Source organism: Podarcis bocagei (genome assembly GCF_964188305.1).
Source record: "Podarcis bocagei genome assembly, chromosome: 12".
Classification (NCBI taxonomy): domain Eukaryota; kingdom Metazoa; phylum Chordata; class Lepidosauria; order Squamata; family Lacertidae; genus Podarcis; species Podarcis bocagei.
In genome coordinates, this window is record NC_138137.1 from 47,472,014 (window position 1) to 47,485,377 (window position 13,364).

At 42.7% G+C, this 13,364-nt stretch overlaps 1 protein-coding gene across 13 annotated transcripts in view; it reads right to left on the reverse strand.

Moving 5' to 3' along the window:
• Nucleotides 1–13,364, reverse strand: part of ZMYND11 (zinc finger MYND-type containing 11) — a 108,535-nt gene that overhangs the window by 11,821 nt on the left and 83,350 nt on the right. For all 13 annotated transcript variants that reach the window (XM_081163641.1, XM_081163646.1, XM_081163650.1 and 10 more), the window contains 6 exons: nucleotides 8,006–8,083; nucleotides 5,765–5,857; nucleotides 4,717–4,804; nucleotides 2,807–2,862; nucleotides 1,944–2,021; nucleotides 1,151–1,269 (listed from right to left, as the gene is read on the reverse strand). In XM_081163641.1, the coding sequence (XP_081019767.1) occupies nucleotides 1,151–1,269; nucleotides 1,944–2,021; nucleotides 2,807–2,862; nucleotides 4,717–4,804; nucleotides 5,765–5,857; nucleotides 8,006–8,083 (512 nt within the window). The remainder of the gene's footprint in view (nucleotides 1–1,150; nucleotides 1,270–1,943; nucleotides 2,022–2,806; nucleotides 2,863–4,716; nucleotides 4,805–5,764; nucleotides 5,858–8,005; nucleotides 8,084–13,364) is intronic.

The window sequence follows — 13,364 nt, forward strand, 5'->3', positions numbered from 1 at the left end:
ATGTGAAGGAAATAAGCAGCTATCCTATCTTTAAAAGACATCTGAAGGCAGCCCTGTTTAGGGAAGTTTTTAATATTTAATGCTGTACTTTTTTTAACACTTGATTTGGAGCCGCCCAGAGTGGCTGGGGAAACTCAGCCAGATGGGTGGGGTATAAATAATAAATTATTATTATTATTATTATTATTATTATTATTATTATTATTAGCCTCATATGATGGGCCGGTTCAGATGCCAGTCTGAAAAAAACCCCATGGATCAGAAATGCACTATGTACCTGTGTGTTCCCCCCTCTCTTTAATTACTTAATTGAATACAAGATTTCAAGCTACAGTTTGCTGTGATTTGTCAAGCCACTGTTTACTGTGATGTCCAAGGCAGGAAACTATGGCTTGAAGCTGACAGCAAATCTGCTTTGTAGGGAGTACTCAGATCACAGAGTTTCCAAGCTCGGGCATCACAGCGAGCTGAAGTTTAGCAAACCAAGAAATATTGAATTCAACTGGGTAAGCAAGCAGCACAAAGGCACATGGGAATTCCTGGGCTAACAAATAATGCTGACATTTAAATCGGGCCATAGATTTTCCACTTGAAGCTTCCCCCACCCCTTTTTAAAAAAAATAGCTAGCATAAAAGAAAAGTGTTACCAAACTTGTTTCCCCTCTAGCAATGGTTCTATATTACCCTTCTTTCTTACTCTGCTTCTTACAATAAAATGGATGTGCTTTGCAATGGGGGGCGGGGCGGGACCTATTGCTGTAGTATGGATTATTATTTTTTTTAAAATAAAACCCCAGCTCCTTAGATAAGGCTACTTTTATTTGTATGTGGTTACGATCTCATCCCATGTTGCACATGTCTAAAATGCCATACAGCTGTAAGTACCAATCTTTTATTCAGATTGCTATATGAAGAAATGAGTCAGGCAGACTTTGTCTCATTCTTTTATCTAAAATATGTTAGAGAGCATCCCTGCAGCCGTTCTGAAAGTGAAATTTCTTGTGAGTCACTGGACAGTCCCTCATATCTTTTCTAAAATCAAGTGAGTTAGGGAAAACAAAACATGGTCTATGTGGCTTGTAATTATTATTATTTTCGCCTGGACCTTAAGAAACAAAGAGCTCATCGGAAGCTGCAGATATGAACATACCTTTGGTGGTGGTGACCAAAAAAGCGAACGTCCACCTGATTGTCCTCTTTCTGCATGACTTTGGCAGGCCAGAATCCAAAACCTTTCATTTTAGCCCAAACCAGCTCATGATTGGGTATCTAGAAATTAAAGGAAGATGTAAGTTGTAGAATGATGGCTGGCTATGGGACTTAAAAGTATGACACTCAACTGCAGAATCAAGACGAAACTCATCTGTGGATCGTGCTGAACTAGGTCTTATACACAGGGACCATAAGATTTCACCTTTGTGAGCCTAACACCACAAGGCCAAACCATTATCCCTTATCCCTTTCGCTGCAGGCACAGCAAATCTGAGGTTCCTAGCTTAAATTTAAGTACTCTGTTAGAATTCGTTTGCACCTAAATACCAGGTTATTTGATGCCAACAGAGGCTGACTGACATGTGAAGTTCCAGGTGCTTGATCATTTTGTTCTCTTGCACATGGGAAATGCTCCATGTGCCCTTAGGAATCTGTGCAGGTTCGCCAGAGTTGCTGCATTAGAATCAAAAGTGTAAAACGCATTTCAAGCCGGTACATCTGAATGCTTAACTGGTGCTTGTTCCCATCATCTAGTACTCAGAGATTTCATTCTGCAATCACAGCTGGTAACCATTAATAGACCTTTGTGTTTTGTTTTGTGTTGGTTTTTTTAATGTAATGTTCTTTAAAAGGTTATCTGAGCTGCTGGCCATCACCATATATTGTGGCAGCAAATCTGAAAAATTAATCATGAGTAGCATGCAAAAGCAAACTGGAGAAGTAAAACTTACACAAGGATAGCAGAACCAATTGTCGGGACGCGCGTTCGATAAATAGAAACAGTTCTTGCAAAGCTGAAGTTCATCCAGCTGAAACGGGAAACAATCTGTAAGTATATTCTCTAACATGATTATATTTTTGACTGGGGTTTTCACGTGGTCTCTGCCTTTGCAAAATTATACTAGCTGTACGTGCTAAGCAAATGTTTGGCCTTAGCACTCTTTTATTTGTGCTGAGTATAAAACCAAAAACTTCTTCAATTTTTTTAAACAAACTATGACATGAATATGAGAATAATTAGCAAACTTTAAAACATTTCCTACCCTCTAGAATAATTTGACTATGGAAGCACTAATGCAACAGCTGACAATGTTTAACTATATTTAGATGTCTCCTTTTTTATTATTAAAGTGAAAAAGTGGCTTCGATTTTTGAAGCAGGTGTCAAACATCTCTGATCTGGATGAGTGCAAATGCATGAACCAGAAGCTAAAACACTTCACTTCTAATTCCGTCTCTTTCCATTAACTAATCAGCCACCTCTCATAAACTGAATAAAAATAAAATCCATTTTTCCTCTTCTGTTTGCATGATTTAAAAAATGCAGCTATGTAAGCCCACAGTTATATGGGAAGATAGAATAGCCAATAAGCTTGCTAAGAAATGGTGTATTTTGAAAGCTGACAATATTTACAAAACACAAAAGAGCGTCTCACTTGGGGCTCTCGATCTTGCATCAACTGTTGCGCAAGATTTACTTATTTCCAGGAAAACTTTCAAGACAAATGGAACCATTTAGCATATGGAAACTGGTAGGCAATTATCCTGACACCAAATAGCACTGCCAGCCAACTTACTTGCTGGATATTACTCACCTCATGGCAGGTGTCTTTGTAAAGCATTCTGGCTATATCAGCTTGCTCACTGTCCGCTGCAAATAAAGGTACACAAAACTAAGTATTTGCACACTGTTCATACAACCACCAATCTCTTATTAGCGTGAAGAACCAAATGGATACATTTATAATGGCTGTTTACTAATTTCTGTTCTGATTCCTCAGAGCTTCTCCTAAATTTTCTCTTTTTACTGTGGGGAACACAACAGATGTGTTTGCCAGACAGAGTATAATCTCTCAGTGATATATCCAACTATGGTGAGAAAGGGGTGTTTGACCTTTAAAGCCCTAAACGGCCTTGGTCCTGTATACCTGAAGGAGCGTCTCCACCCCCATCGTTCAGTCCGGATACTGAGATCCAGCGCCGAGGGCCTTCTGGTGGTTCCCTCATTGCGAGAAGTGAGGTTACAGGGAACCAGACAGAGGGCCTTCTTGGTAGTGGCACCCACCCTGTGGAACACCCTCCCTTCAGATGTGAAGGAAATAAGCAGCTATCCTATCTTTAAAAGACATCTGAAGGCAGCCCTGTTTAGGGAAGTTTTTAATATTTAACGCTGTACTGTTTTTAACACCTGATTGGGAGCCGCCCAGAGTGGCTGGGGAAACTCAGCCAGATGGGCGGGGTATAAATAATAATTTATTTATTTATTTATTTATTTATTTATTTATTTATTTATTTATTATTTTCTGTTCCTTGGTACACGCACTATGCAGTTGGGCTTGCTAAAAGTCATCTAGAACTATTATGTCTGAAAACACCTGCCTGCAACACACCTGCTCTCTCAGTTTGTGATGTGCTAAAATTTCAGCTGGGCAGGCTGGTCTCTGGAGGAGCTAAAGGGCAGTTGGTGTGTTTTTGCTTTTGAGATCTCTGTGGCTCTAGCCACATTTAATCCTTCCGGCACACGCACTTCCGATAAGCACGCTGGCGAGGAAGAGACAACGCCGGAGAGTAAAATAATGCATTCAGATTTGTAACTAGGGCCAAGCCAAACATTTATCGTTTTGATTTTTCGTGTCTGCTGCTGTTGCTCTTTTGGCAAGCTAGAAATTCCTACTCAATAAATAGGCAGTCTTTCTTGAGGGGAAAATGCCCACGTGTTTTTTGAAGATGCTCTGAGGGTAGCAGTTTCCAGAGCGTGTGACTGTGAAACACAGAAGCAAACCCTAAAGGATATAGGTTTGGAAGTACTTGGCAACTTGGCAGCCAAAATAGCTGTTACAGTCAAGAAACGCTGCTCCAGTCACATGGGACTTGGGAGAGCTTGCGCAAGATATATAAAAGGAAAGCCAACTGATCTCTAGCTGAGTTGGCCTGTGGGACCTCCTCCCACAAGCTGGGGTCATTTTGGATTATCTCAGGACTAGTTAGCTCTCTTGGGGATGGGGAGCACAGTCTCCTTTGAACCTACTTGGGAGATTCCACAGCCCCAATGGAAAGCAATTGATGCTTTCGAAGGAGCAGAAATGAAATTGAAATTGCAGGAAATATTTCGGCTCAACCCTATGAGGTGTGCGGCTTATGTAAGATCCTATCGCACTGGTTTGCTTTGACTGGGGTCAGCAAACTTTTTCAGCAGGGGGCCGGTCCACCGTCCCTCGGGCCTTGTGGGGGGCCGGACTATATTTTTTTGGGGGTGGGAGAACGAATTTCTATTCCTCACAAATAACCCAAAGATGCATTTTAAATAAAAGCACTCATTCTACTCATGTAAAAACACCAGGCAGGCCCCACAAATAACCCAGAGATGCATTTTAAATAAAAGGACACATTCTACTCATGTAAAAGCATGCTGATTCCCAGACCATCCACGGGCCGAACTGAGAAGGCAATTGGGCCGGCTCCGGCTCCTGGGCCTTAATTTGCCTTCCCATGGTTTTGACCTTACCTCCGTAAAAAATCACTGTGTTGTGTAGAAGCAACTGAGCGTCTGCTTTGAACTCTTCGTAGCTCCTGTACTTTCCTTCGTTTACTTTCTAAATAGATTGAAACAGTCATAAAAGCATGCATTTGAGCTGGCAACCAATCACATCCAGGCAAACACAGGCCAATGACTTCTATATTACACATTTCGTGGGAGCAAAAAAAAAAAAAAAAAAAGGCGGAACTGTACACAACCCAAAGAACAGATTTTGTACACTTAAGGTCCCAGCTTCAATCCGTATCATTTTTGATTGACAGACACCCCGTGACACATTTGGAACAGGCCCTTCTGTGTGGCACAATGCTTAGTTGACCATTCAACCACTTGTGTCATTAAGCTTATCAAGGCACAGGGCGGGGAAGCAGCAGCAAGTTTGGCGAGGCACAAATGTGCAAGCTAATCTGGCACTTTCATCAGTATATCTGCATCACACTGACCTTGTCATCACCCCACCCGGCCTCTCCTGGTAACCACAGTGATGCCACCGGAAAACGCTGCTCCCCAGCCCCACAGACTGCTATTGGCTTAATAAAGATGTAAGTGCTACGTCTATTCGGGGTTTATTGGCACGTGATTGATCTAGAATAAGCGGTTTGAGGGCTGCCAACATTAACATGCACACACAAATCTATCCCTATTCCACTGCCGTTCATCGTCTTATGAAAAGGCACACACAAAAAAGAACAATTCCAATACTATAAGGGAAAACCGGGGGCAGATCTACTGGGAAACTAACAAACCTTAAGCTTCAGGACCCAAGAAGCAACTTTTAATCTATACTGCTTAATTTTTTGGGGTCTAGCAGACCCGATTTGAGTCACACGACTCAAATCAGTTGATTTTCTGCTGTGCGTATTTCAACCGTCTCAAAGTTTGAGAGTCCGTCATCGTGATCTGCCGTGGACCAACTCCACCGAAGAAGACGACAGCAGTTACCAGACCTCATTGCTGGTTGTGAACAGTTTAAACTTCAGGGGCCCCCAGAATGTAGGCCCACCACTGGAGAACATACCTCTTGTATAGTTGGAACATCAACGGCTGTGTGCACCAGCCGACGGTACATTGGGTGTTTGTTGTCCTTGCCTTTCTTGTTTAGATCAATAGCCTAAAAAAAGCAACACAGTAAATCAGTTCAGTAGCTAGTTAGTGCTGTAACAGAAAAGCACTGACATAATTCAAATGTACTCAGATGGAGGCCCCAAAGCGTGTCTGTCTGACTAGTGGATGCGCCTGGACAATGTTACATTTTCTGAACTTGCTAATTCAAAAATTCCTGAGGTCACCTTGCAAAAAGCAATTGTTAAAACAGCCATGCTATAATTATGGGGCAAAACCCACAGCATTTTTCTCTCCATCTGGAACTTTTAAACAGTGATTCCTTCCCAAAATAGATGTATTAAGCTTCAAACAAATTGGGGTGGCGATTTCCAAGTAAATTCTGCTAACTTGAATTTGCATGCAAAAAAAAAAGTTTATTATTTATTGCATTTATATCCCACCTTCTTCTCCCCACCTCCAGCAAAAGGTGGCATACATAGTTCTCCCCCTCCTCATTTAACAACCCTGCGAAGGAGGCTGGGCTGAGAGGCAGTCACCCAGTGAGCTTCATGGCCGAGCAGGGATTTGAACCCTGATCTCCTAACATTTCAAGTTGGAAACTGAGCTCACATTTGATTTCCAAAGCAAAAGGCGCAAATACGCAAAAGTCAAAACCACACTTTCTGTCAAATTTTATGTCAGGTCAGCAGGTGTGCCAACTCTAGAGGGGTGAGGTGTCTTTGGCCACCTCAATGTTGAGCGGGTCTGGCGCACGTGTGTGATGCCACACACAATGCGCACTGCACACCACAGCTTCAGTGGCCAGCTCCTCCAGAGAGCTCAGCCTCCTCTGAACAACACGCAATCCAAGTTCCCTCAGCCTTGGGGACAACCTGGCACCTTTGCAGGTCAGCAAGAATAGGGCCCTACAGGAAGTGAAAGGACACCCAAACCATGCTTCCAGAAGAGCGTGGCCGCTGCAGCCAAGCTCCATGTGGCTTCTCAGATGAGCTGATGGGAAACCAGAACAGGAGTGGAACTGTGCAGTGACAATATGCTTGTAAAACCTTGGAGCATGTTCTGCCATGGTACATAGGGCATTAGCAGCAGGCCCTGGCTAGAAGAAGAAGCGGAGAGGAACAACGGAGGAAGCTGGCATGGAGAAGGCTATCGAGGAGAGAAGCAGACAAACCAGTGGAGAGATTACAGGGGAGAGTGACTGTGCTGCTGCAGTGCTGCCTAAAGAGGAAGGAAGGACAGAGAGGAGGAGGGGAAGGAAGGAAGGAAGAAGAAGAAGAGTTTGGATTTGATATCCCGCTTTATCACTACCCGAAGGAGTCTCAAGCGGCTAACATTCTCCTTTCCCTTCCTCCCTCACAACAAACACTCTGTGAGGTGAGTGGGGCTGAGAGACTTCAGTGAAGTGTGACTAGACCAAGATCACCCAGCAGCTGCATGTGGAGGAGCGGAGACACAAACCCGGTTCTCCAGATTACGAGTCCATTGCTCTTAATCACTACACCACACTGGAGCCTGGGGCTGCTCATCCCTGTGATGAGCCAGGGAGGAGGGAATGCGATAGGACACAGGAAAGCTGTACCTATTGCAGACAGGGGTCCTGTAATGCCAGGGAGTTCTCCAGCTCTCTGAGTAAGAGCCGCACCAAGTTCTCTCTGAAAGGAAGAGATCATCTGGGAGCCTGAGGACCTGATGCACCTTCACAAGGCTATCTCACGGATTGAAGTCATGGCCATTTGTTACACAGACACGTGTTATCCAGTGTCACCCAGCTGTTAACAAGAAAATGCCGTTGTTGTCTGCCAAGAGGTGCGCAAGCTTATCTGGACCATGGCATTCTCCCAAATACAATATAATTGATGGAACAAGTCCATTCCGAAGCTAATCCACACGGAGTTGTCTGGTTGCAACCTGAAGATTTCCCTTGCATGAATTCAAGCATGAGGTCACGGCCCTGTTGAAACCTGTTTTTCGTGCAATCTTTTGCCCGCCATCCTCTAGCAGAGGGCGGGGAGATCAAAAGCAGCTGGAGAGGTGAGGGAGAAGGGCGTAGAGTGGGGGGAAGGTGAGAGGGGCCACCACTGCCTTGTCTTCTGCTTTGGAAATGAATCGAAAGGTACAGGAAGAAACACTAGAATCTGGGGCTTAGCCATAAAGAGCAATTGCACCATCAAGAGCATCGTGTTTCAACACTCACTCGTTCCTTCATCCGGGAGACGATGAAGCGCAAATAGGTGCTCATCTCTTGCTTGCTTGTGTTCTTCTTCTTAATGCTCTGGTAACAAACGAACAAAAGGGGAAAGAAGCAGTCTTATTAAAGAATTCAGACTTTTAGCAAGTCTCTTAAAATCTTACAAGGCAAAACACGTTTAAAGATCCAATGGCAGGTTAGCTCAAGCAAGCTAGATTAATCTTCACTTGCAGATTGCGATTAGGCAAGAATCTGCACGGAGTGATCCTGATGCTGGTTTAGAAGGCACTGCACATTCTGTCCGCCCCTCCTCTAATTTCTTAAAACCAGAAAGTGAAGAAAGAGGGTTGTCGTTGTTTTTTTAATTGTGAGGAATCTAATGGCCGCTGTGAAATGATGCGATAACCATCCTAGGCTGTTATCCCATGCCTAAGCACACTTAACTTGCCCCAAAGTTCGCTGGGTCGATGCATTTGCTGAAACCTACAGGATTTATGTCTATGTTAACTTGCTTAGGACTGGCATTTTACTGTGCAAACGGCTTAATACAATTACTTTAATTGCCCTTATAAGCATCCCTCCCTATGAGCTTAAACTGCTAATTCTAGTTTTACAGTTAAGGAAGAGAAACTAGGATAATGTCTCTCTTGATTTCATCTTTATAGAGTCTAAGACCGAACTGATATTTAAACCAAGGTCTCTCGTGTTCTGCTCCAGCACTCTATGTGCTATGGTACGCTGGTGAGAAACCCCAATGGCATCTAGATACCTGATTAGGGCAATCTGGGGAGGGAGTGGGATGACCCTGGGTAACATATGCAAAGGCGTATATTTGCCTCGACATGGCATTAGCCTTGACTGAAAACTACAGACTAGAGAGGAAGGCATCTTAACAGGGAACAGTAAGTCCACATCAACACCAAAGGAGGCTGGGAAGAAAGAGAGAGAAAGAAAGAAAGAGAAAAGAGGACACCTAATAGAGTCTCAACATCAACCAGTAGGTCAACCATGGTACTGTAATGAGCCGCCAAGTGGGAAGTGGGAGAATAGCCTTGTATATATTTTGTTGAGGGATCAGAAAAGTCTTAAGGGTCAACTTGACCCTGGTTCTCTACTTGAACTAATAGCTTCAAGTTACAAGAAAGGAGATTGCGACTGAACATCAACTTTCTGACAGCAGGAGCAGTTCAACAGTGGAACAGACTCTCTTTCTGGATGTTGTGGACTCTGCTTCCTTGGGGTTTTCCAAGCAGAGATTGAATGGCCACCTGTCATGGATGCTTTAGTTGAGATTCCAGCATCGCAGGGGGTTGGACTAGATGATTGTCAGGAATCCCTTCCAACTCTATGATCCTATTCCTGTCAATTGGGGGAGCAAAAAGCTGCTGGATGGAAAACACTTTTTTTTGTTTGTTTAAGTCATGGGGGCTACAAGTCATAAGCTCTGTGGATATGAACCCAAGCTCCATGTGTCTGGTAGAGAAAAATGCTGAGTTTATGTATGAGGAGTGGCTCAAAAGCTTATGCCATTTTAAAGGTGAGACTAGGAAACCCTGCATGCACAGGGATCCTTGCTGTGTCACAAATGTCAACTGTCCTATTTAGTGGGGGGAAATGTCACCACTTTGAAAAACTTATAGTAGCATTTTTGGTTCCGTCCCCCCCTTCCGTCTCTTGTGGTTCAGCTGCCATGGAACCTAATCCAGATTGCGAAACTGAAAAGTCGCTCCTTCCTTTTACAGAAGATCAGAGCTTCACAAACACTCTTGTACAATAATATCAAACCAGAGGGTTGTGCCAGAAGGGTGCTCTGAAACCCAAACAGCTTTATTCTAAATTCTTAGTGCAACTTTCTTAACCACAATTTCCTATTGTCAGTTTCCAATGAATGCAAGCTGTTTGGTATATTGGCTGCATTCATTAAAATCATTATTCCTGAAAAGTTCCACTGAAGCCAACATGGCTATCCAGATTCAATGTGCTGCTATACCTGGCAACTGAGTAATTTTGGTCTTATTGCATAAGTGAAACTTGCAACGCACAACACAAGACCACCTGTTTAGCACCTGTCTCAAACATTTAAAGCACAATTTGCTAACTATTCAACTTTTCCATCATAGATTGAGTTCTGGGCTAGCTGTTACGCAGGACAAAATAAAAATGGTGGATTGTTTATAATGTATTTTATACAGGAGGGGGGAAACCACCCAAAAAGTGACAACACACATACACACACACCACGCAAAAAAAAAAGGTTACTCCTTCAAGTTATTTCTGTGTTTCCTTTTTGTATGAGTGCACTTTAAAAAAAAAACTTTCCTGCAAACAAATGTGTTTATTGCTTTCAGAACTCTAATAAATAGAAAAATTGAAATAATACACTGGAAAGCCTTTTCAAAGTTTTATTTTGTGGTGGGGTGCTAATATACTCCTGCAGAAAAGCAACCTTTATTTAATTTTTAAACACCTTTATTTAATTTTTAAACACCTTTATTTAATTTTTAAACACCTGAGGGCACAAATTCTGGAATCAAAGTACTGTGGGTTCCAAGATGATCAGAGTTTTGGTAATTCAGAACCCTAAAACCCTATATTCTGTAAGCATCCCTACATAAACCACAATACTTCCTGAGAAAAATCTTGGTATTTTCTTTCAAACTGCATTAAGGGATGCAAAAGAATTGAGGTACTTTTGCGGGGTGACAAGCAATACTCTTTTGAGTCTCCCTGTTCCTGTTCTCTAAGCAAAAACAGTCAGTGTAGCTGAAAATAAGTATGTTAGTTCAGGTTATCCCATTGGCATTAAGAATAGCATGGTTTATCAAACTAAAAATTGATCCTGCAATAGTACCTCTTGATCTGTTTCAAATATTATGGAGCAATACTAGGGAAAGGAAGCACGGGGCATTTATGCTTCCTGTCCCTATCTCTGAATGTCCAAATTCATTCTCAAACACTACAGCGAAAAAGTGACCAAGGAAGACAGCCAAATTTGGATTTAAGAGCCAGTTAGGAGGAGGCAGACCACTTCTTGAGAAATATCTACACAGCTAGCATGCTTGGAAAAACCAAACTGTTTTAGAGTAGGGTTCGTTTACTATAAAGCCACTGGCATGCTGCCCCTGGCATAAACAGAATTGCCTGTGAATGTTCTGGCACTGTCTCCTGTGGGCTAGGGCATCAGTGACCCTATACAGTATGCTTAATCTGCACATGTGCTGTATATATTTTTCAAAGACCAAAGCCAACAGCATTTTTCAGACATACATTGAATTATTCAAAGTCTGTCAAATGAATTCTTCAGCTCTACTATCTAAAAAAGGCTGTAACACGAATAAACACTTCTCACGGCCCTTAATGATTCAACAATCTGGCTTAAATGTGTCCAGGAAGGGACTCGTCTAGAAATATGGGAGGGGAAACCCAAATGCCAAACTGTTTTTAAGATTAGCCAGCAGCGATCTGCACACCAGGTTCAACAGTCCCAACGTTTTTATAAAGGACAATATTCAGACAGGTCTTGCTATCAGTTTTAGCTTCTGCTGCCATGTCAGCACAGGAAAGCCCTGTCCATACCGCCAATTAAATATTTTCAGTACTGACTTTTGACAATTCCACGTTCATGGTGAATGAGAGACAATGTCTGTGTGCTGGAGCGTGTTGTAATTGATTCAGCGTCAAGCATTCCAGAAACTGCTCCACATATTGGCCCAGTTCACACATGACACTAAGCCAAATCATGGCTTAGCGTGAACGAGCAAATGGACAGGTTCCGAAAAAGAATATGGCAGCTGCTTTGCTCCTTTCTCCAGTCCATAAACAAATATTGGCTTCAGCTCATGGTCTGTCTGGAGCGAGATAATCCACGAGATGTTAACACTAAAGGAACCATGATTTAGTTTACAGTAGCACAGCAGCAGAAGAACGGAGTGCCCGTGATCTCCTCTCCAGGAACCTGCACATTTGTTTGTTTATTTTGTCAAGGAATACCATACTGTAATGATTTTTTAAAAAAATAATAATAATGATAATCTGTTACTAGCCTTTATGAACCTATTCTCTTCAGACTTTCACTCAACCACTACATTTTAAAAAAATGGGTAAGTTTTAAAATATGAACTCAAGAATGGCAGTTGCTTGATGTGCTTCTCGACATGTCTGGACTTTTACAATTCCTGAATGGGAGAATGCCTGGGTAGCTCATGCACGCTGTTAACAAACACAAACATTACCCTGAAAAAACTTGTTGAATCTCAATTCACAAAGGGACTGGAAAATAAAACGGTTTTCAAAGCACATATGCTCTTTACTGTCCCTGTAGAATGTGGTAATCTTATTTGGCTTTTGACTATAATATATATATAACCGCAAGCATAGAGGAAGAGAGGCAAATAGTTCACATCTATGCTTACTTAAAGTTGCATTAGGGTATTGCATGTATGCCATTTGATGAACAGCTATTATTAAAAGGACAACACAGCCTGGGTCATATTAATATAAACTGAGGGTTTGGGATTTAAAGACACCTTCTGAGGGAAAGCAAAGGTTGGGGAGAACTAAGCTCCCTTAAATATGCATTGAATTGCCCCCCTTCCTGTTTTCCAAGGATTAACTGGTGACCCAGTTATGATGCAAAGGTCTGCTCTACTGCCATCATCACTTTAAACAGTCTTTTTCACCAAGCAAGTTGGGGGACAAGGAGCCAAGCCAATTGATACTACCCACTGCCTATTTCCTGGTGCCCAAGTGAACCACCTGTTTCTTAGCTCAAGAATGAAGTCTTGAGTGGTGTGCATGCATTACAGCACGGGTGCGTACGTTGGATCCAGCAGGGGGTCTGTGTCGGCCCACACAGCTGTTTTTCCCAAACCGTGCCAACCTGCCCAACAGGTGATGTCACTGTGACGTTAACATATGAGAGTGCTGGATGTAAAATAGTTAAACAGGTTACCCAGTCAGAGCCCAGGGGGTGGAATCAGCTTTGGGAGGGGCAAAGTTTGTTGGGAGTTGGGTGGTTGGTTGGAGTGGGAGTGAACTGGGATAGAGTCTGTGGGTAGGTTGAGTTAGTGTAGCGAAATAAGCTGAGTCAGGAACAGTTAGGGGCCAGGAAGACAAGTAAATAACTAAGAGGTGGCTTAGTGAGTGAGAGCAGGTAGCGGAAGTTATAGGTCTGGATAGACACCCCATGACTGTAATTGACCGATACAGTTTATGAAACCACACGCTTGTTAAACTGCAATAAAGAAACAGAAGTTTATGTTCCAATTTAACCTTGACTGGACTCAGTATTGTACCAGGTAGGGCCTGGGTGGTGGCAGCGAGAAATAAAGTGGTGGCACAGGGATCAATAGACGGTGAAGCGTCT